The 20,267-nt window shown below is 41.0% G+C and overlaps 1 protein-coding gene across 1 annotated transcript in view; it reads left to right on the top strand.

Moving 5' to 3' along the window:
* The window catches only part of PGGT1B (protein geranylgeranyltransferase type I subunit beta), a 65,307-nt gene extending 54,003 nt beyond the window's left edge, over window positions 1–11,304 (top strand). The window contains exons 8-9 of the mRNA XM_042933329.1: window positions 950–1,058; window positions 7,160–11,304. Coding sequence (XP_042789263.1) covers window positions 950–1,058; window positions 7,160–7,341 — 291 coding nt within the window. The 3' untranslated portion in view covers window positions 7,342–11,304. The remainder of the gene's footprint in view (window positions 1–949; window positions 1,059–7,159) is intronic.
* Window positions 11,305–20,267: the final 8,963 nt, after the last annotated feature.

Here is a 20,267-nt window from a genome sequence, read left to right as displayed (position 1 = left end):
AGGGGCAGAGAGAGACGGAGACACAGAATCTGAAGCAGGCCCCAGGCTCTGAGCTGTCAGCAGAGCCCGTCATGGGACTCGAACCTGCGAACCGCAAGATCATGACCCGAGCCGAAGTGGGACACTTAACCTACTGAGCCACCCAGGTGCCCCAAGCTACATAGTTTTTTTGATGCTAAAATTACACTTCCTGATTACAGAGCTTTAATTTTTTACTACTCTCAAAACTGTCCATAGCACCTGGTTAATAATTTCTGTTGCTCTTTTTTGAAATATTTTTGGTTTAAGTTACTACCAGTATATAACAAAGAGCCTACCATAAGAATTGTAAAAGCCTATCATAAGAATTAAAATATGGGTACATAAAATTGCACTTTTTAAGATGACTGATTAAGGGGCGCCTGGGTGGCTCAGTCAGTTGAGCATCTACATTTGGTGGGGATCCTAATCTCGTGGTTCATAGGTTCAAGCTCCGCATCTAGCTTGCTGCTCTCAGCCTGGAGCCTGCTTGGGATCCTCTACCCTCACCCCACCCCCACCCCCACCCCCACCCCCGCCCTGCCGGTCTCTCTGCCCCTTCCTCTCTCTCCCTTTCCCTCCCTCCCTCCCTCTCTCAAAAATAAACATGAAAAAAATATTTTTTTATGACTGATTAAGTTGAGCAGATTGGGAAAGTTGTGACTTGAACCTAGCTGAATGTGATGCAAAGAGATGAATTGGGTGTGATTCAGAAAATGTAAATCGTGAGTAGGTCAAGGAAAGGAGAGTAGTGATCAGATGATAAAAATGATAATGTGGTTAACTGATTCTAAGTGCTCAAGTCTCCAGAGGCCTGCTTTAAGAGCCTTAGCTAAACAAAAGTGTATTTAATTGATGTGTATCTGAAAATTGAGCCAAGGTCAATATGGAAGTTGCATGCAGTAAATGTATGTTTGTCCTGTCATTTCAGCTTCTGAAAATTTTTCAGTACACTAACTTTGAGAAAAATAGAAATTACATCTTGTCAACTCAAGATCGGCTCGTGGGAGGATTTGCCAAGTGGCCAGATAGTCATCCAGGTAATTGTGTATAGGGCTCTAGAACAATTTTACTTTTGTTTGTTTCTTGAGTAGATAGATCTTCAGGCGTCGTTGTCAGAAAGGGCATAAGATAGAAAATTTAGCCACAGTTGTAAACTTAAATAATAGTTTTTAAAAAGGTAAATTGTTTAAGTTTGGGTGAAGATGTATCATGTTGAGGGGCATAAAGGAAAGTTTGGGTTATCAAGGTGTGTTGGTATTGTTTGTCTTTTTTTCCATTTCATTTACCGAACTTTTCTTTCGTTTGAGGCAGTAAGGCAGATGGTCTGAATTGGCCCTGTCAGTAATAGAGGATCATTTGGTCCGTCCAGAATCTAGCTGTCACTAGAGCTAAGTAGAATAAATGCCTAAATCCATAAGGGAACCGGTTCTTATTTCTGTTCAGAAGGCACTAAATCAAAAATCTCTAATCCTGAAGTTAGGTGTCCCTCACTGTCCAAACTGTTTTCTGAATTTTAGCAGATTCAGGTTATTGTTTTTAGAAGAATATTTTGCTATTCAAACTCTTGCCATTCATTGTCTAAAACTCAAGAGCCACATAGATTCAGACAATGTGATATTTATCGTTTTCCAAACTCAGGAATGACGAAGTAACGAACAAAAAGATGCTTGTATTTAGTAGGTACAGTTGATCCTTGAACCACACGGGTTTGAACTGCACCTGTCCACTTATAAATGGAATTTTTCAATAAATATTGCACAGTATTGTAAATGTATTTTCTTTTTATTATTACTCTTGTTTATTTTGAGAGAGCGTGCATGTGCGAGAGCAGGCAGGGGAGGTGGGGGAGACAGAGAGAGAGAGGGAGGGAGGGAATCTCAAGTGGGTTCCACTCAGTGAGAAGCCCGACTCGGGGCTCAATTGCATGACCGCAAGATCCTGACCTGAGCTGGACGCCTAACCAACTGAGCCACCTAGGTGCTCCCCTTTTTGTTATTTTATTAATAACATTTCCTTTTCTTGAGCTTCCTTGATTAGAAGAATATAATACATAATATGTAGGACATACAGAGTATGTGTTCACTGACTGTGTTACCTATGAGGCTTTCCTGTCAACAGTAGGCTGTCCGTAGCTAACTTTTATGAGAGTCTAACTTCTATGTAGAGTTTTGACCGCACGGGGTGTCAGTGGCCATAACTGCTACATTGTTCAAGGGTCAATTGTACTTTCAAATGGGTTCTTTAGAAATAACGAATAATCTTTATTAGTAATGACATTTTTTAAAAAAATGTAGATAATTCTGCCATTTCCCAAACCTAGACAGATTTCATTCTAAGCTGCATACTCTGATATAAAACAGCCTGCTCAGTTACTCCTCAGATGCCACCTACAGGCCCCTCAGACCCAGCCTGCCAACTGAGCCTGGTCTCTGTGCCCCACCCCACCTCAAAGCTTGAGTGGCCCCAGGCCAGGTTCAGGCCTACAGTTCTGCAACAGTCTTAGTATCATAGTCTTCCTGCTTCTGGTCTAGTCCTCCTCACGTTGACACTGTGCGTGCGTGCGTGTACACGTGCTTAAATGACAGGGGAAAGGCCACAGCTTTCCTCAGACTCTCAAAGCATCTCTCATGCAAAAAAGGTTAAGAACAGGGCGCCTGGGTGGCTCAGTGGCTCAGTCAGTTAAGCGTCCAACTTCCGGCTCAGGTCATGATCTCACCCCGCACCAGACTCTGTGCTGACAGCTTGGATTCTGTGTCTCTCTCCCTCTTTCTCTCTTTCTCTCTCTCCCTCCCTCCCTCTCTCTCTTTCTTTCTCTCTTTCTCTCTCTCTCTCTCTCTCTCTCTCTCTCTCTGTGCCCCTCCCCCACCCATGCTCTGTCTCTCTCTCTCAAAAATAAACAGAAAAAAAATGTAGACATCAGTATATATATTTTTTTAAAAAAGGTTGAGAACATCTAATCTGGACTCTTAAATCCATTAAAATCATCCAGAGACTCTTAGCTCCCTGAGTGGGTTCTTCCGCATGGCCCACAAGGGCCCTCCTGAGATCTGGCTCCTCTCCCACCTCTAGCGTTATTCTCCAGGCCTGCCTGCCCCTCCCCATTATGTTTTCACCTGTAGCAAAATTACTCTATTGACAGCCTTCCCAAAAGTCAGTTTGAAAGTTTGTTATAAATAATTCAGAGCATTATGGATGAGTAAGTTAATAAAATATTAGCTATAAATATATGAAACTAGATACAAGGAATGATTGTTTTTATAGCATTGCAGTAGAACCATGGTTTTTATTATTAGTTTAGAATCTCTTCAGCTCATCTCCATTAATAAAACTGCTATAGTCAGAATATGTACTTGAATGAAAATAATAAATATGGGGCTCATGAAATCAGACTTTTGTACCTGAAGCAAGCAGAAATATTTCCTCACATTCTCACTTACCTGTATTTTCATGCAAAATATGTTTTGTTTTGTTTTTTTAAGTTTATTTTTGAGAGAGTGAGAGAGAGCTGGGGAGGGGCAGAGAGAGAAAGAAATCCTAAGCAATACCACTGATGCAGGACCCAAACTCATGAACTCTGCGATCATGACCTGAGCCATAATCAAGAGTCAGACATTCAACTGACTGAGCCACCCAGGCACCCCCAAAATATGCTTTCTTTTTAAAAAATGTACAGTGCTTTTGATTTCTAAAGCAAAAGAATATTTTTTCCAGTTTTATTGAGAAATAATTGACGTGCATCACTTTGTGAGTTTAAGGCATACAGCATTATGGTTTGATTTACATTTATGTGAAATGATTACCAGAATAGGTTCAGCTAGCACCCAGCTTCTCATGTAGATGCCAGAAAAAAAGAAGAAAATAATAAAGGGCAAACAGTTTATTTTGTGATGAGAACTGTTAGGATTAACTGCCGTAACACATTTCCTGTACATCGTACAGCAGCCTTGGCTGTAGTCCTCATGTTGTACATTACATCCCCAGTACTTACTTATTACTGGATGTTTGTGCCTTTTGACCACCTTCCTCCAATGCCCTGCCCCAGCCCCACCTCTGGTAAGCACGGGTCTGATGTCTTTTTTTTCTAGGAGTTTGGTGTCTTTTTTTTTTTTTCTTAGAGTCCACATAGAAGTGAGGTCATACAGTATTTGTCTTTTTCTGATTTATTTCACTTAGCATTACACCTTCAGGGTCCACTGATGTTGTCGCAGGATTCCCCCTGGTTCTTTATGGCTGAATCAGGTTTCGTTGTATATATACTGCAAGTTCTTCGTCCATCTGTCAATGGAGTGTTAGGTTGTTTCCATATCTTGGCTCCTATAAATAATTCAGCCGTGTACATTGGGGTGTCAACATTAAGTTATTGTTTTCATTTCCTTTGTGTACACCCTCATGAGTGGACTTACTGGGTGGTATGGCAGTTCTGTTTTTAATCCTTTGAGCATCCTCCATACTGTTTCGTGGCTGCACTGATTTACACTCCCACCAGCAGCGCAGGAGGGCTCCCCTGTCTCCACATGCACACCAGCATTTGTTATCTTTTCTCTCTTTGATGATGGCTGTTATAACGGGAGTCACATGGCACTGTGGTTTTAATTTGTATTTCCCTAACGGTCACTGTGTCCACTGATGTCGAGCATTGGTTGGCCTTTTGTGTTTCTTCTTTGGAGAAATAACTATTCAAATCCTTTGCCCATTTTTCAGTTGAGTTGCTTGGGTTTTTTTTTCTGCTGGGTTGTATGAGTTCTTTGTTTTTATAAAGGGAAATAATATTTTTAAATTTGGTATCTGTAGGTGCATCTGTGTGGCTCAGTTGGTTAAGTGTCCAACTCTTGATATTGGCTCAGGTCAAGATCTCATGGTTGTGGGCTCTGCACTGAGTGGATCCTTCTTGGGATTCTCTCTCTCCCTCTCTCTCTGCCCCTCCCCTGCTTGTTTGTGCATGCTCACTCTCTCAGAATAAACAAGCTTTAAATAATTTAGTATCTAACCATAGCTATAAATATGTTACAGTATTACCTTAAGAAAACAGAATTGATGCCATTATTTTTCATCAGGACCTGAACTATTTTGACAAATGTACTATTTTAACAAGTAGGAATAGGGAAATGACAGTATCTTAGAAAGCATTTCTTTTTTTTTTTCCTATTAAATGTTTGTTTATTTTGAGAGAGAGAGCACGCGCATGCAGGAGAGGGGCAGAGAGCGAGGGAGAGAGAATCCCAAGCAGACTCTGCACTGTCAGCGCAGAGCCCAGTGCGGGACCCCATCCCACGAACCTTGAGATCATGACCTGAGTTGAAATCAAGAGTCAGATGCTTAGCTGACTGAGCCACCCAGGTGCCCCTGGAAAGCATTTCACACATAAACCTATTTGAAATACATTTTGAGCATTTACAATAAATTTTTAAGAGAAAATTCTTGAAGCTTTTTTCTAGCAGTCAGTTGCTAACTTTAACATTTGTGTAAATACTTAAATTTAATACTTTGTACAGATGTGGTAAAATGTCTCCAGAACTTGTACACTGCAAAGCATAGAAAGTCTTTGTATAATAAATTGAATTTATCTGGAAGACCTATTCACAGAGCCTTTAGGAAAATCCTTTTTTAACAAGTTTTTAAAATTAGCTTATTCTTGGTTCTAGTAGATTTAGTAGATTTGACACGAAACAATTTTATATACATTTACAGAAGAAAAGGATGAATTTTTATTATGAAGAAACTATATACTTCAGCATCTGACATGCTTTAATACACATACAGATCAGGAAGTTTGAAAAAATTTTTCTCTTTGAGGTTTGAAACAATTAAGGGCTGATTCATTGGCTTTTACAAAAATCTTTTTGAGAAAAAAATGTTTTATTTTTATATTACGTGGAAAGTAGAAGATCCTATTTTATGTTACTCTGGATGGATTTTGTTTCTCTTTCAGTTGCATTTTTCCCTAGAAAAGTTCCCTCATTTTTAGACCATAAAAGTTTCCTCCTTTCTAGACAAGTTTTTAGAGTAACTATAAGGAAAATTAAATAGAACAGGGGAAATCAGATTTATTTTTTGTGGTCTGAAAATTAGAGAAAAGCGAGCCAGAAGAAACCTCAGCAGTCTGTGAAAAGACATTAAAGAGGATTGATATGGGCCTCTGTTAGTAGAATAACTTTTTCACTGATAACTTTGAGCACAGCTGTCATTCCTGTTTTGAAAAGTAAATGATATGTTAGTAAAACATTCTCTTTAATTCTTTTGACAAAAGTTTGAGTCGGGAAGGTGTTTTTGGACATCCGTAGCTCTTGAGGCCATAAATGATGGCTTGACAGCTACAAAGTGTTTTTTGTAGTATTCCCATAACTGCAGAGCTCTGAGCTCTTCAGGGTCCATATAAGGCTGTCCAGCAGGCAACAGCCATGTGATTTCAGTGGCCACGTGAATGGAAGAGGGCCAGTGCCCCCTGAAAGATGGGCACCAGTAGTGAGGCCAGTATAAAAGAAAGGTTATGGTATTTATAACCACATAGAATGTGAGTTTGTTTTTACTGTCAGGTCAGACATTTTTTGAATGACTGACATTCCCCTAAATAGGAAAACTAAATATGGTACAGCATTCCAGAACGGATTATTTTGTTTAGGCTTCTTTCACTGAACACAGTATTGAGATAGTACTTACTGGTTTAGGAAATGTCAGAGGTACAACGTAGTAGGGAAGAGTATTGCTACTTACAGTCACAGGGTTATTTTCATTTTTAAGGAAATTTTTTCCTTTTATTATACACAGTTAAAGCCCCTTGATTCTGTTTTCTGTAGTAAGTGAAAGGGAAAACCCACTAAGTGAGAAGTCTTGTAGCACGGCTCCTCTCCTTGGTGTTTTCATCACAGAGGATGTTGGGAGTGTCACCTCCTCATTTGAGAACTCTTTACCTTTGTTAGTGGTATTTTCTTGAATAAAATATCTGATTTTGGTCATCTTTTTTTTTTTTTTTAACTGGTGTTTTCAGAGATTGAGAAAGCCAGTGTTTAAAGAACTGCATTTAACATTTTTCTAAATTTAATTGTTATGGGCTCATAGATATGTCGCTGTAATACTTTGCAACATATACAAATAAGAATGCCTGTTGTGATTAAAATAAAAAAAAATGCTTTGTTTTCAGACGCTTTACATGCATACTTTGGGATCTGTGGCCTGTCACTAATGGAGGAAAGTGGAATTTGCAAAGTTCATCCTGCCCTGAATGTAAGCACACGGACTTCTGAACGCCTTCGAGATCTCCATCAGAGCTGGAAAACCAAGGACTCTAAACAGTGTTCCGAGAATGTGCACATCTCCACGTGACTGACTTCCTTTGGGGGGTGGGGGGGAAGCAGGGAGTTTGTAGCATAACTGTAGCTCAAGGTTAAAAGCCATGTATAACCAAGTGTGCTCTTTTCTTAAGAGGTAGAGTCTCACAGTCAGATTGCGTGCTGATGTCACTTTGGAATATGGTCTTGAGCCAGTAACCTTTGGACTGGGTTTCAAGAAAATCTTTGTTGAAGTTTGAACCACAGCGGACTCTGTTGTGGTTCTTAAATGTTTATACTGTATTTCTAAGAAGTTCTTTGGGCAAATTAACTGTATGTATGTAGGTTATCTTTTTAAAAAAAACTCTTCAGTGCGAATTGTATCATACTGTAAAATGGACACAAATCTTCAGAACAGGTTTACAGTTCACAGAGCGTTGATAATCTGCGGGTGAACACTTAGTGATCATTTGAAAAGCTTGCCAGCTGATGGTAAAAAATTGCTTTAATGAATGAAGTATTTAGGATTCTTCTTTGAAAACAGATGATTCCATAATTTTTAAAAAGAAGAATGACTTATTTTGTCTTATTAAGTGTGCCAGTAAATGTACGTGGCCTATATAAATGAAATTAACTTCATAGCAAGGATGAATAGGCTTAACTAATATAGTAATTTTTCTAAGTGGACATTGATTTAAGAAGACTATTATGTAACTAAGGAAAAAATAATTTAACTGTATGTGATTGTGAATGAGAAGGTTTTGTGCTATGTGGGTCACTTATTTAGATGTTGCTGGAGTGAATAACAGGTTTGATTTTAAGTTCATTATTAGTTGCTTTTCCTTTCTGGGGAGCAAACAGTCATCTAGAAGGAAAGAAATCTAGTGGTTTGTTTATTTTTCTGAAATATGTGATATTGTAAATTATACTTGTACTTTTATAACAGAGTTATTTTTAGCCATTTAGATTTTTTTTTTTAGTTTGTTGCCTCTAGTGTGTTAGTGGTTCTGATTTCACACTGACAATTTTCTAATTTTTTCAAAGCAAATAAGTAAAAATCTCAGTAAAAAACCAGAACCACTAAAGTAGATTTAATGGTGCAGCTCTATACATGGTCATTTATATTTTTATATTTTCAGGTAAGTGGAAGGGAAACGTTCTCTTTAGGGGTTAAGGACTGGGATTTCGCTTTTGTTCTTTCAGTTTTGTTTTCTTCATTCTTTGAACTACCTAATTGTAAAGGAAATGGCATAATAACTCATCTTCATTTGTGACCAGTTTATCAATAAATCACTTCCATCACTGTTGTTGAATGACGTTCAAAGATGTGAGACGAGTACCGAAATGGAGAAGATCTCTTCACTAAAGAAGCTGGGTTTAAGTTAAAGTCGTGGGGATTATAAATGTTGAATTACTCTGCAACTATCAGTACCAAAACTAAATTACTAGCATTACTGTTTAGGAATTAAAATATTTAAATTTTAATTTATTTCCTAAATTGGAGGGAGAAATACTCTTAAATAATGGTCCTTCCAAAGGGAAATCTGGTATATGCTTGGAGAAATGATTCATTTGTAGTTGGCATGTTTAGTCTTAAACCTCACCTTGCCAAAGTCAACTTTATTATGTTTTTAATTAGAAATAAAATCCATTTTCTGATTGTGGGGAAAATATAAGCTTAACAAGAGATGTTATCTTTCGATGAGTTATTTCAGTTGCTACTATTTAAATCCTGGCAAATTAAAACATCCCCATCTCAAACTAAGTCACTTCCTAAACATTAGGAGTTAAAATAGCATATATGATACAGCTTTAGATCTGTTACAAAAAGCCCTGATTGCTTTTTCTGAATTGCCATCAGTGGTTAGAAGGTAAGAAAGTTAGTAATAATGGTAACTGTGTTTGTAAATGTGAGGGAAGTCCAAGTTTAAAAGTGTTTCATAAAACTATTAAGAAGTATTTCCTAGCTCCTTGTATAATTTAATAGCATAAGATTATAAATTACATTATGATTCTGAATGGGGCTTTTTTGTGAAACCTTGTGGCCCAGTAGGTGTTTACCTTCCATAGCGGCGTGCCGACCGAAACAACCCAGTGAACCTACAGAGAAACTACTCCTGTTTCTAAATAGTTATTTACAAGAAGAGTATAAACTAAGCGATAAGTAATATTTCACGTATATGCTTTGTTCCTTAGCAGTGCTATTACAATGAGCAGGGAAAGAGGAAGTCCACAAGAACTCTGTTCCCTGTGTTCTGCCCCTACCCTGAGTATGGTATTTTTCAGATGTTGGTAGAAGCTTTGTTTAGAGCATCTGCAGGAGAACAAGATTCATCAGGTCACACAACACCATTCAACCTATTCATCATCTGCAGTGTCTTTAGATTTGACCTATACTCTGTGTGTGTGTGTGTGTGTGTGTGTGTGTGTGTGTGTGTGTGTGTGTGTGTATTTATCAGATCTTGAAATAGCTATTCTTTAATTTCAGTTCACATAGAGGTTTTGATTACAGTGGTAGATAGTTTGGAAATGGTCGCACCTGATAATATTTGAGAGTCAGTTTAAGGAGGTGCTCTGGAGTGTGATGAGTTGGGTTTAAATCCCAGATCTGCCAGTTCAGCAGTATGATCTTGGACCCGGGAGTGGGGGGGACTAACTCCTGAGGTTATTCAAGGATTAAATGAGATAATGCATATAAAGCGTTTGGCATAGCACCTGAAATCCAGTAAATTTCTAAGTATAATTTCTGTCACAACCATCATAAAATGATTGTTACTGAAATCTCTTCTGTAATAGAGCTTTCACAGGGGTTAAGCTCCAGGAAGATGACAGCAATAGTGTACTTTCTGAGCTTTAGCATAAGAATACAGGGTAACCAGGATAGCCCCAGACCCCGTTCTACAAAACTAGATGACAGTTGTCCCCATGACCCTCAAGAGTGAGGCAAGCAAGGAAGGACAGACCACTGACCGACAGATAGTTTCGGCGTCTGCCTGTGGGGAAGGGGAAAGTAGGCAGCTATTTGCTGACAGCACGGTTTCTTGGCAGCCTGGCAGGGGGCCTGTCACCAGAAGCAGAGACTGGCCAGGCTCCTACAGGTTCCCTCCACCGGTGGGTGTGCCAGCAACGTAGTGAGCTGGGCCCCGGGGCTGTATATGTCTCAGAACTGATGACACAAAGCCTGGCACAGGGAGAAACTGCTGAAAGTAGGATTTCAGCTGGACAGGACAGGTATGAGAGGACAAGGAAAAGAGAAAGTCCAGGTCAGCGTTGAGAAGGAATGTCACTGGTGATGTCCTGTCGATTACTTTCTCAGAATGAACAAGAAGCTTTAGGACAGGAGCTAAGAAAAATCCTAGAGCACTCCTCTCTCCTGAAAAAGTACAGGAAAACTTCAAACAACAAAAACTGTGAGAAGGATTACAATCGAATCTCCTCCAAAGACGAAATAAGAATAAACAGGGCAAGCACACCAGAAAGACATGACCACAGGGCTGATGAACACTTCAATATACTTCTTTTAAAAAGCAGTTAGGACAGGAAATTTATAGTAGTTAGAACTGTAGCATTAAAAATGGAAGAAGCTGAAAATTAAATCTTAAAAACTTGGAGCAGAAAAGCAAACCAAAAGAAAACAGAAGAAAGGAATTTGTAAAAGGGAGAGAGGAAAATTACCACCACCTAACCTATTCAAGAACAAAAGGTTGAAATGACATGGGAGAAATAACCATAAAACAGGAGAAATTTCAAAATTCTAAGACTACTTTAAATAATTTTATACAATCAGAAGACTAACTTTTCTTAGAAAAATGCAAATTGAAATTGCCAGGGTTTACCTTGTAGATACAGAAATTTAAATCAATTATCATAGAAGAAACTAATAGAGGACTCCTTACCAAAAAAAGTGTTGGGTCTTGATTATTTCAAGGGATTTCTACCAAACCTTAAGATGAAATAATCCTGGCGTTTATACAATTCCAGAAGCTAGAAAAAGAATCTTGAGCCTCAAAGTGCCAAAGAAAAAAAAAAAAATTTAAAGACTTGTAAATTCATTTTGTAAAGCAAATATAATAGCATTGTTTCCAAAACTTGACAAAGACCATACCAAAGAGAAAATTATAGACCACTCACAAACAAATATCAATGCAAAAACTTTAACAGTGTATTAGCCAATAACCCCAAAGCACTTTCAAGAAAAAATACATCATAACAAAGTTGGGTTTATTACAGGAATGCAAGGGTAATTCAATAGTAGACTGTTACTATTCATTGTATTAAAAGAGTTAAGGAGAAAATCATTTTTTCTCCATTTTTCCGGAAAGGCATTTGATAGAATTGAGCATTCAATTCATGCTGAATGTACTCAATAAACAGAAATCGATGAGTAATTCATTAACATTGTACCTCTGCCCAAAAGACAGCACCTTAACCTCAAAACAAAAGAAGCTTTCCACTGAAAGTCGAGAACAAGACGTGCCCCTACCTCTCTCTGCCACTTAGCATTGTGTTGATTTTAGCCAGTGCAGTTTGACAAAAGCCACATGAATTTCATGGAAAAGAATTGCAGATACGCATTTATATCTGGAAAACTGAAAGAAGTTTGTTGAAATGCTCTAAGAGAACTTAGTAAAGTAGCAATTACATACAAATACACATTCAAAACTCATGAATATATATAAGTGCTCACCAGACTCAAAAGAGTATCTAACTCTGGATCCATTTAAATGAAGTTCAAAACAGGCAAAACTTATGGGTGTCAAAAATCAGCACCCCGTTTCAGTCACCACCTCCCCCTCCAAAGGTAAGCACTATCATGACTTAAATCACCATCAATTAGTTTTGTCTGTTTTTAAGCTTTATGGAAGTGGAATCGTATACATTATTTTTCACCTGGCTTCTTCAGCTCAACGAGGCCTAGAAGAGTATGAGGCCGCCTCTATGGTGCTGGTAACGTTCTGTTTCGTTCAGGTGCTGGTTACATAAGTGCATTCGCTTTATGATACATACACTTACGGTTTGTGCACTTTTCTGTATGTATAATTACAGTTCAATAAAAATGTTTACTAAAAAGGATAAAAGATTTCATATATATACAAACCTGAACTAGTTAGGAGGTGTACTTGAAGATCCCTTTTGTAATTACAAAAAGAAAAACATGTAAACTTTATTATTATTATGTTTGTTTTTTTTTTTTTTTTTGGACTCTCTAAGCCCAACACGGGGCTCAAACTCACGACCCTGAGATCGCATGCTCTCCCGACCAAGCCAACCAGGTGCCGCATTAAGGAAAACTTTTAAAAAATAAACTCTTGATAGAAAATTAGACTTTAACAGTTGAAAAGATGTATCCTATCCTTAGATAGGAAGACTCAACATGAAAACATGCTTTTCTCCCAAGGAAAATTATGTTTGCTTCTATTTGAGAGAGCATACAAGAAAAGCTATGGAAACTACAAAGAAGAACGAGAGGGAACTAGCCCTACCAGACATTAAAACACACTTTTAAATCCTCCCTTGTTAAAAGTTTGGTATCAGCCCAGGAATTGGAGGTCCAGTGGGACAGAAGAGAAATTCCAAGAATAGACCCAATGGTAGCAATACAATAAAAGCAGCATCTGAAATCCGTGAGAAGATGAACTTTAATTTTTTTTTATTTTTATTTTTTAAAGATTTTATTTTTAATCTTTACACCTAATGTGGGGCTTGAACTCACAACCCCAGGGTCAAGAGGTTGCACCCTCTACAGACTGAGCCAGACAGGCCCCCCAGAGAAGATTAATTTTAATTTTAATTTTTGAATTTTTTTTTAATGTTTATTTTTGAGAGAGAGAGTGCGAGTGGGAGAGGGGCCAGGAGAGAGGGCGACGTGGAATCCAAAGCAGGCTCTAGGCTCAGAGCCCGACATGGAGCTCAAACCCACGAACCACAAGATCATCACCTGAGCCAAAATCCAGAGTGGGACCCTTAACTGACTGACCACCCAGGTGCCCTCTCCTGGGGTGACTCTGTAAGCTTAAAGATGTGGAATGGCTGGGGCAAAGACTATGCACATTTTAAATTCTGATGGCTTTTGCAAAAAAGACATTGTTTTCAAAGACCATATTGGTGCACACTCGTACCTTGAAGCTGAGATTTTAAGTATCAGAAAATTATCTTCTGACAATAAAATAACCATCTTGTAACTCAGAATTGCGGCATTGGAAAAGATCATAGAGGCTTAGTCCCTCACCCTCATTTTACAAATTATAAATCTGAGGACCAAAGACAGAGGAACTCACGCAAGGTCATGTATGTGCCGTATTCTTTTTTTTTTTTAATTTTTTAAGTTTTATTTGTTTTGAGAGTGCAGAGGAGGGGCAGGGAGTGAGAGAGAGAATCCCAGGCAGGCTCCGTGATATCCGAGCGGAGCCTGATAACGAGGCTCAAACTCACAATCCGTGAGATTGTGACTTAAGCCAAAACCAAGAGTCAGATGCCCAACCGACTGAGCCACCCAGTGCCCCCCCCCCGTACTATATTCTTAGATAAGAACATATCTCTAGAACACATCGTGCATGTGTATATATTAATACAGATACGCAAGACAGAGATAGATGTAATGTGTTTTCTAATATAAAAGTCTGTGGTCGTTCTGTATCCAGAATACAGTGCACACTTTCTGTCCCCAGGATAGGGCTTTTCTTTGATCATGGCACTTCTTTAACATATTCGTCTTTTTGCCCCTTTTCACTTTTTTCTAGATCTTCAGTTCTGTTTTTTTTTTTTTTCTTGCATTTTTTTTTAACATTTATTTTATTTTTGAGAGCGAGGGAGACAGAGAGTGAGCCAGAGAGGGGCAGAGAGAGAGAGAGGGAGACACAGAATCTGAAGCAGGCTCCAGGCTCCAAGCTGTTAGCACAGAGCCCGACACGGGGCTCGAACCCACAAACCATGAGATCATGATCTGAGCTGAAGTTGGACACTTAACCAATTGAGCCACCCAAGCGCCCCCCTAGATCTTCAGTTCTAATAATTTTTCACTGAGGCTCTGAAGGCTTTGACTAAATTAAGGGTCGCCACTAAAAGTGTATGTGGGATTTCTTGAGTTAACCGATAATGCCCCACAGGTCTATGTCATTGACATAGACCGTGCATTATGGGTGCACAGGGCCTCATCATACTTAGCCCACAACCTATTAGGAGTCTCTAAACATTTCAAAAAGTTTTTACAAAGTGTCTGTGGGAACATGAAAGGCATGTAAAATTCACTGGAGGAAGTCCAAGCCACTTTTCCTCTGATGTAATCCTAGATGAGGAAGTCAGGGAGTTGGGTAGAGCTTTGTGAAGTCCCTGAGGACTGGAAGAAAATAATCGCTGAAAGAATCAATTTGATAAAGCACAGAAGTAGCTTACTCAAATGCTAATGGGTTTTCATCTTGCATTTGGATTTCAGCAACTGACTTCCACACTAGAATATCCACAAGCGATATTCTGCTACAGAGTACCTTCTTTTCTGCTACAGAACATGATGTAGAAAAACATTCAGTGGTTAAATTCTAGAAATAGGCAGAGAAGAAGAATCGTTCAGGTAATACCTTTTGTTTTTATGACTCTTGGTACTGATTTTACTATTTCTCATTAAGGGACATTTGGTTACTTCCAACTTACAAGCACTTCTTTGTACGTCATATGTATGTCTGTGGGGTTCCTAGCAGGATATTTCTGGATTAAAGGATGTATACTTAAAAAGTATTGGTATCAGCACCAAAAAAAAAAAAAAAAAAAAAAAAAAGAAAGAAAGAAAAAAAAAAGTATTGGTAGTTACTGTTAAATTGCCATCCAGAAACAGGGTAGCCATTCATAACTTGCTAACAGAGTATTGGAGCACCTCTTTCTCTTATCTTCTGCAGCACTGGATATTTTCAACCTTTAAGTTTTTCCATTCTGCATACAAAAAAATTTTGGTGTGGGGCGCCTGGGTGGCTCAGTCCGTTAAGCAGCCGACTTCGGCTCAGGTCACAATCTCTCGGTCCGTGAGTTCGAGCCCCGCGTCGGGCTCTGTGCTGACGGCTCAGAGCCCGGAGCCTGTTTCAGATTCTGTGTCTCCCTCTCTCTCTGACCCTCCCCCGTTCATGCTCTGTCTCTCTCTGTCTCAAAAATAAATAAACGTTTAAAAAAAGTAAAAAATAAAAAAAAATTTTTGGTGTTCCCTTGTTGATAAACAACACGTGTAGAAAACAAGATTTGCTAGGTTTAGGGGTGGGGTGGGGCTGTTGATTGGTGCTGTATGAGTCAATGCTAATCAGTTCATGTCTGAAAGGGTGAAATCAGAATAATGTCTCTCCATTAACGTAGGCTTACGACAGTAGTTTTCAAAATGTGTGGTCTGCAGACTGGAGCATTGACATCATCTGGGAACTTTTAGAAATGCAAATTCTCTGGCCCCACTTGAGACCTACCTACTGAGTCAGAAATGGAGGTGAGGGTGTGGGGAGGACCAGCCACCTGTGTTTCAACAAGCCCTCTCAGTGGCTGTGATGCAAGGTCAAATTTGAGAGCCAGTCACGGATGTAGAAAAAGCAGCTTGGGCAGGAGACGCAAATGAGAACCCCACAAGTATTTGCAGATTTAAATATTAAAAAGGTAGGGGTTTTAGTCCATAATAAGCGCAGTCTGTTTCAACAATGTGATCTTCCTCCCCACCCCAAAAAAGGTAATACTGTCTCTGCGGTAACAGGGTTGCCAATGTTAATGCTCAGATATGCAAAGAAAACCTTCAGTTTCTCAAATGGACCCGCTCTTCATTTGCCGATTGCTTTGGGTAGGGCAGGCCCAGGGGTGGGGCCATTTAAATTTGGCAACAACTAGCTTCAGTCTTTGCTCAGGTGGTTCTCTCTGGCTCCTGGCTCCTGGCTCCTGGCTCCCGGCTCCTTGTCATCTTGGATATATGTGCCTCCTGGTGGTTGATGGGGCCTTTTTTGCAGGTTGCTGCTCTGATCGGGTCCCTCTGCTGGCGTCTCCTGAGGTGCCTGCCGGTCTAGTGTGGCCTTTCTGATGGCAGAGTCCCACCACGCGGCCTCTTGGCTGTCAGGCTGGTCCTAGATCTTTATGCCCAAATCTCTGCCTCCATTTTGTATTATCCAACTCCCTCCCCTCCCATTTTGGTGCCAGATGTGGAGGTAAACTAGGTGTGTTACTCCTAGGACTACAGCCTCTCAGTCTAGGCTGTGCCCAAAGAAGCAGGGCACAAGGCCACCCCATTACCACATGTCTAAATATTAAAGAGTTACAAATCAAACTAGAGAAATATGATCTTCCTGGTTGACACACATATATAATGCCAGATTTGGAAAAACAGCAGGTCATACCAAGTAACTGTGAATAACACACATCAATAGTTAACTTCATTTTCCACCCCTAGGCCATGATTGGGCAGTGGCAGTGCTGGTCTTGAGAACAGAAATCCAAAGCTTTCTCCCTGGTGTGCTGGTTGGCCAGCCGTGGCTTCCTACAATCATTGGGAATGATTGTGAATCATTGATTCACAGAATAAGCATCGCTTTCTCCTCTTATTTATCCATCCCTCCATTCATTCATTATAAGTGGGTTTTATGACTAACATGAGGCTTGAACTCACAGTCTCAAGTTCAAGAGTCGCATCTCTATAGACTAAGCCAGCCAGGTGTCCCAGCTTTCTCCTCTTCTAAGAGGGAATGTGGGGACGGCTCTCTGCCCACCTGTACTCTCTCCGTCTGATATGGCACACGGTCCGAGTCAGGAATTCTTTGCTCACAACGTGCCCCCAGCCTCCTTCCTCACCCCCCTCACCCTCTCACCTGCCTCGGCGGAACATGAGCCTGGCCTTCCAGGCTCAGATTCAGAAATCTTGGCCTCCTCCGGGTTCCCGGGCCATGACCAGCCCTCATCTCCCCCTTCTAGGGCCCTTCCCACACCTTGAGAAGCTTCCTTCCATCACACCTTGGACCTGGGGGGTTCACACCCAAACAGCACAGTCCAAAAAGGACCCAGGGAAGAAGCCCACGCAGGGCCTGGATCTCTGGTACCAGGAGCATTGTCTAGAAGGGGGCCCCACCAATTCCTCATTTTATGGGGTGTCTTGGACTGGGGTCCCCTAAAGTGCAGGGCTTTGATCTAAGGGCAATACTGGCAGGTGGTCAGCCCGTGTTCATGCCTGTCTGGACTGTGCTACTGGGCGTCCACACACCTCCCTTCCTCTGCCTGTGCCTTTCATCCTTTCCATACTCCCCCAGGGCTGGGGGCCACAGAATTACCCCCCCTTCATTGGTGGCGGGTCCTTTCCTTTCTTCACTTCCAAGTTCTCTCCACCACTGACCTGACATTTCCATTGCACTTTTAAGAAATCTGTAAAACCCTGTCCCACGTGACAAAAGCTGACTTTCTGCTTCTCGTTTTGCTGCACTCTCAAAAGCTTCCTCTTTTTTTCCCTTTCTCCGTGCTGAAACAGTCTAAACCCTTCCAGGCAAATGAGTGCCCCCGGAGGAGCAGGAAACGCCAAGGCCAACACATTAAAATTTTCCAAAGTCGGTTCCCCAGCTGCTGAGGGCTGGGTCGCTAGATTGAGGGGGAGGTGGTGACCCGAGTGTGATCTGTACTGTCAGGACACCAGAGTGCATTCAAGGTGCCACACGTGCAGAAGGTCAGAGGTGGGAAGGGCGGGAAAGGAGGCAAGGGAAAAAATGGCTAGTTGTCATGTTCGGATCTATAAAGGGCTGTTCTGTGGAAAGAGGTGAGTAGATTGAGTGGCGACTCCAGAATTTCTCCTGGGGGATGGGGGGCATCAGTAAGCAGGTGAGGCCTGGAGGACTTGCCTGGAAGGTGCTTTGTGAATCGCTTGCACTTTTTGTGTTTGCCGAGCCTTTGTGTCAGGTAGCTGTAGAGGGAGCAGGTGAAGATTTAGGTCTGGCTTACCCGCATACCCCTCGTTAGCCACACTGTGGCTCCACCAGTAACTGGCTGCTGTAAGCTTGAAGCATGCACGCACGACAAATAACGCTGGTTAAGTGATGGCACTAATACACGAATCGCTGTGAGAGACACCTGGAGAACTTTGGGACATCAGGGCTGTGTGAAGCTGGACCAGGTAGCCCAGGTCAGTTCCCTGGTGCCTGCCACTCTCAATCTCTGGGTTGTGTGAGTTTAAGCCCCCCCAGTGGGTAAGGAAATTCCTTAAAAATAAAATAATTAAAAAAAATTAAAAGGCTATAGTGGGACTCACTTCCAAAGCTTTTTACTCAGTTCAGAAGACTATGGTAAAGACAAGAATTTTTTTTTTTTTTTAAAGTTGTGTGGGCCATTTTGATTAGAAGCCAGGTTTAGGAATCACTATATTAAATAATTCAAAAGGCCCCTTCTAACAGGGAGAATATATTATCTTAAGGTAACTTCAAGCTGATAAATGCATCGTCTCTTGCATAGTGTTTGGGAACAGTGGCTTTAGGAAGCTGTTAAGTTTTTCTTTCTTTCATTTACTTGAGAGAGACAGAGACAGAATGAGTAGGGGAGGGGCAGAGAGAGAGAGAAGGAGAGAGAGAATCCCAAGCAGGCTCCACACTGCCAGTGCAGAGCCTGATACAGGGCTTGAATTCATGAACCGTGAGATCATGACCTGAGCTGAAACCAAGTCAGATGCTCAACCCACTGAGCCACCCAAGTGCCCCTAGGAGGCTAAGTTTCTAGCAAAAGTATCCCTTTCCTGGAAGTGGCCTCGGTAGTAAAAAGGCTAAAGATTAAAAAAAAAAAAAAAAAAGAAGCCCAGCAGCTTTCGATTTTCCACTTCAGGCCTTGCTGGTCTAGGTTATGTCCAACCCTGGGAAAGGAAGATGCTTTTATTGAACACATTTCAACATGGGTGTTGGCTCGATGTTACTTGTGGACAGAAAACATGTGTATTCTATTTCTACATACCTCATTGATGAAACATGCAAAACTAGGAAAAACGTCCAAATGTAAAGTCTATTTGCTATGTAAATAGACAAAGGAATTTCAGGAAGCACTGCTCGTAAGTGTTTTCAATTTTTTTTTTAATGATTATTTATTTCTCAGAGAGAGAGAGATCGAGAGACAGAGTGGGAGTGGGGGAGAGGCAGAGAGAGAGAGAGAGAGGGAGACACAGAGTCTAAAGCAGGCTCCAGGCTCTAAGCTGTCAGTGCAGAGCCCGGGTGTGGGGCTCGAACTAATGAATGTGAGATCATGACCCAAGCTGAAGTCAGATGCTCAACTGAGCCACTCAGGCGACCCATAATTTTTTAATGTTTATTTTTCAGAGAGAGAGAGAGAGAATGTGCGCACAGATGAGTGGAGTAGGGGCAGAGAGAGGAGGACAGAGAATCCAAAGCAGGCTCCGTGCTGATAACAGAGAGCCCAACACGGGGCTCAAACTCACAAACCAAGAGATCATGACCTGAGCCGGAGTCAGATGCTTAACCGACTGAGACACCCAGGCGCCCCTGAATATGTTTATATTCATACACTTTCATACAACAGTGACCCAAAGACCGACGGCCTCAGCGGAAATTCACATCGGTGTTCATTGCTGTAGGCTGGCGTTTTCCTATGCTGGATGTTTATCACTGGCAGGAGAAACGGCCAGCTTAATCACCTTGGTTCAGTTTTGAAGGATGGACTAAGAAATGACTTAAAATAACTAAAAAAAACCCACAAAAATAGTAATGAAACACACCTGGGAGGTCCCACAACTTGTTCTGTGTTTCCAGTCCACCATTCCTTTGCTGCCACCACATAACAGAGTCTTGTCACTTTGAGACCCAGAGCAGGGCTGCGACAGAAGCCACCACGGGCTGGGATGAACTCAGTCCCCCCGGCAGAGGCGAACTGGTGTTGAGATTTCAATCTCCAAAGGCTGACTGTTTGAGGAGAGAAGGCTGAGATCATGACCTGAGCAGAAATCAAGAGTCGGACGCTCAACCCACTGAGCTACCCAGATGCCCAGACCCCTTGACT

This window comes from Panthera leo, chromosome A1 (assembly GCF_018350215.1).
Source record: "Panthera leo isolate Ple1 chromosome A1, P.leo_Ple1_pat1.1, whole genome shotgun sequence".
NCBI lineage: Eukaryota > Metazoa > Chordata > Mammalia > Carnivora > Felidae > Panthera > Panthera leo.
Note: the sequence above shows the minus strand (reverse complement) of the source record. Positions and strands in the feature narration are given on the sequence as shown.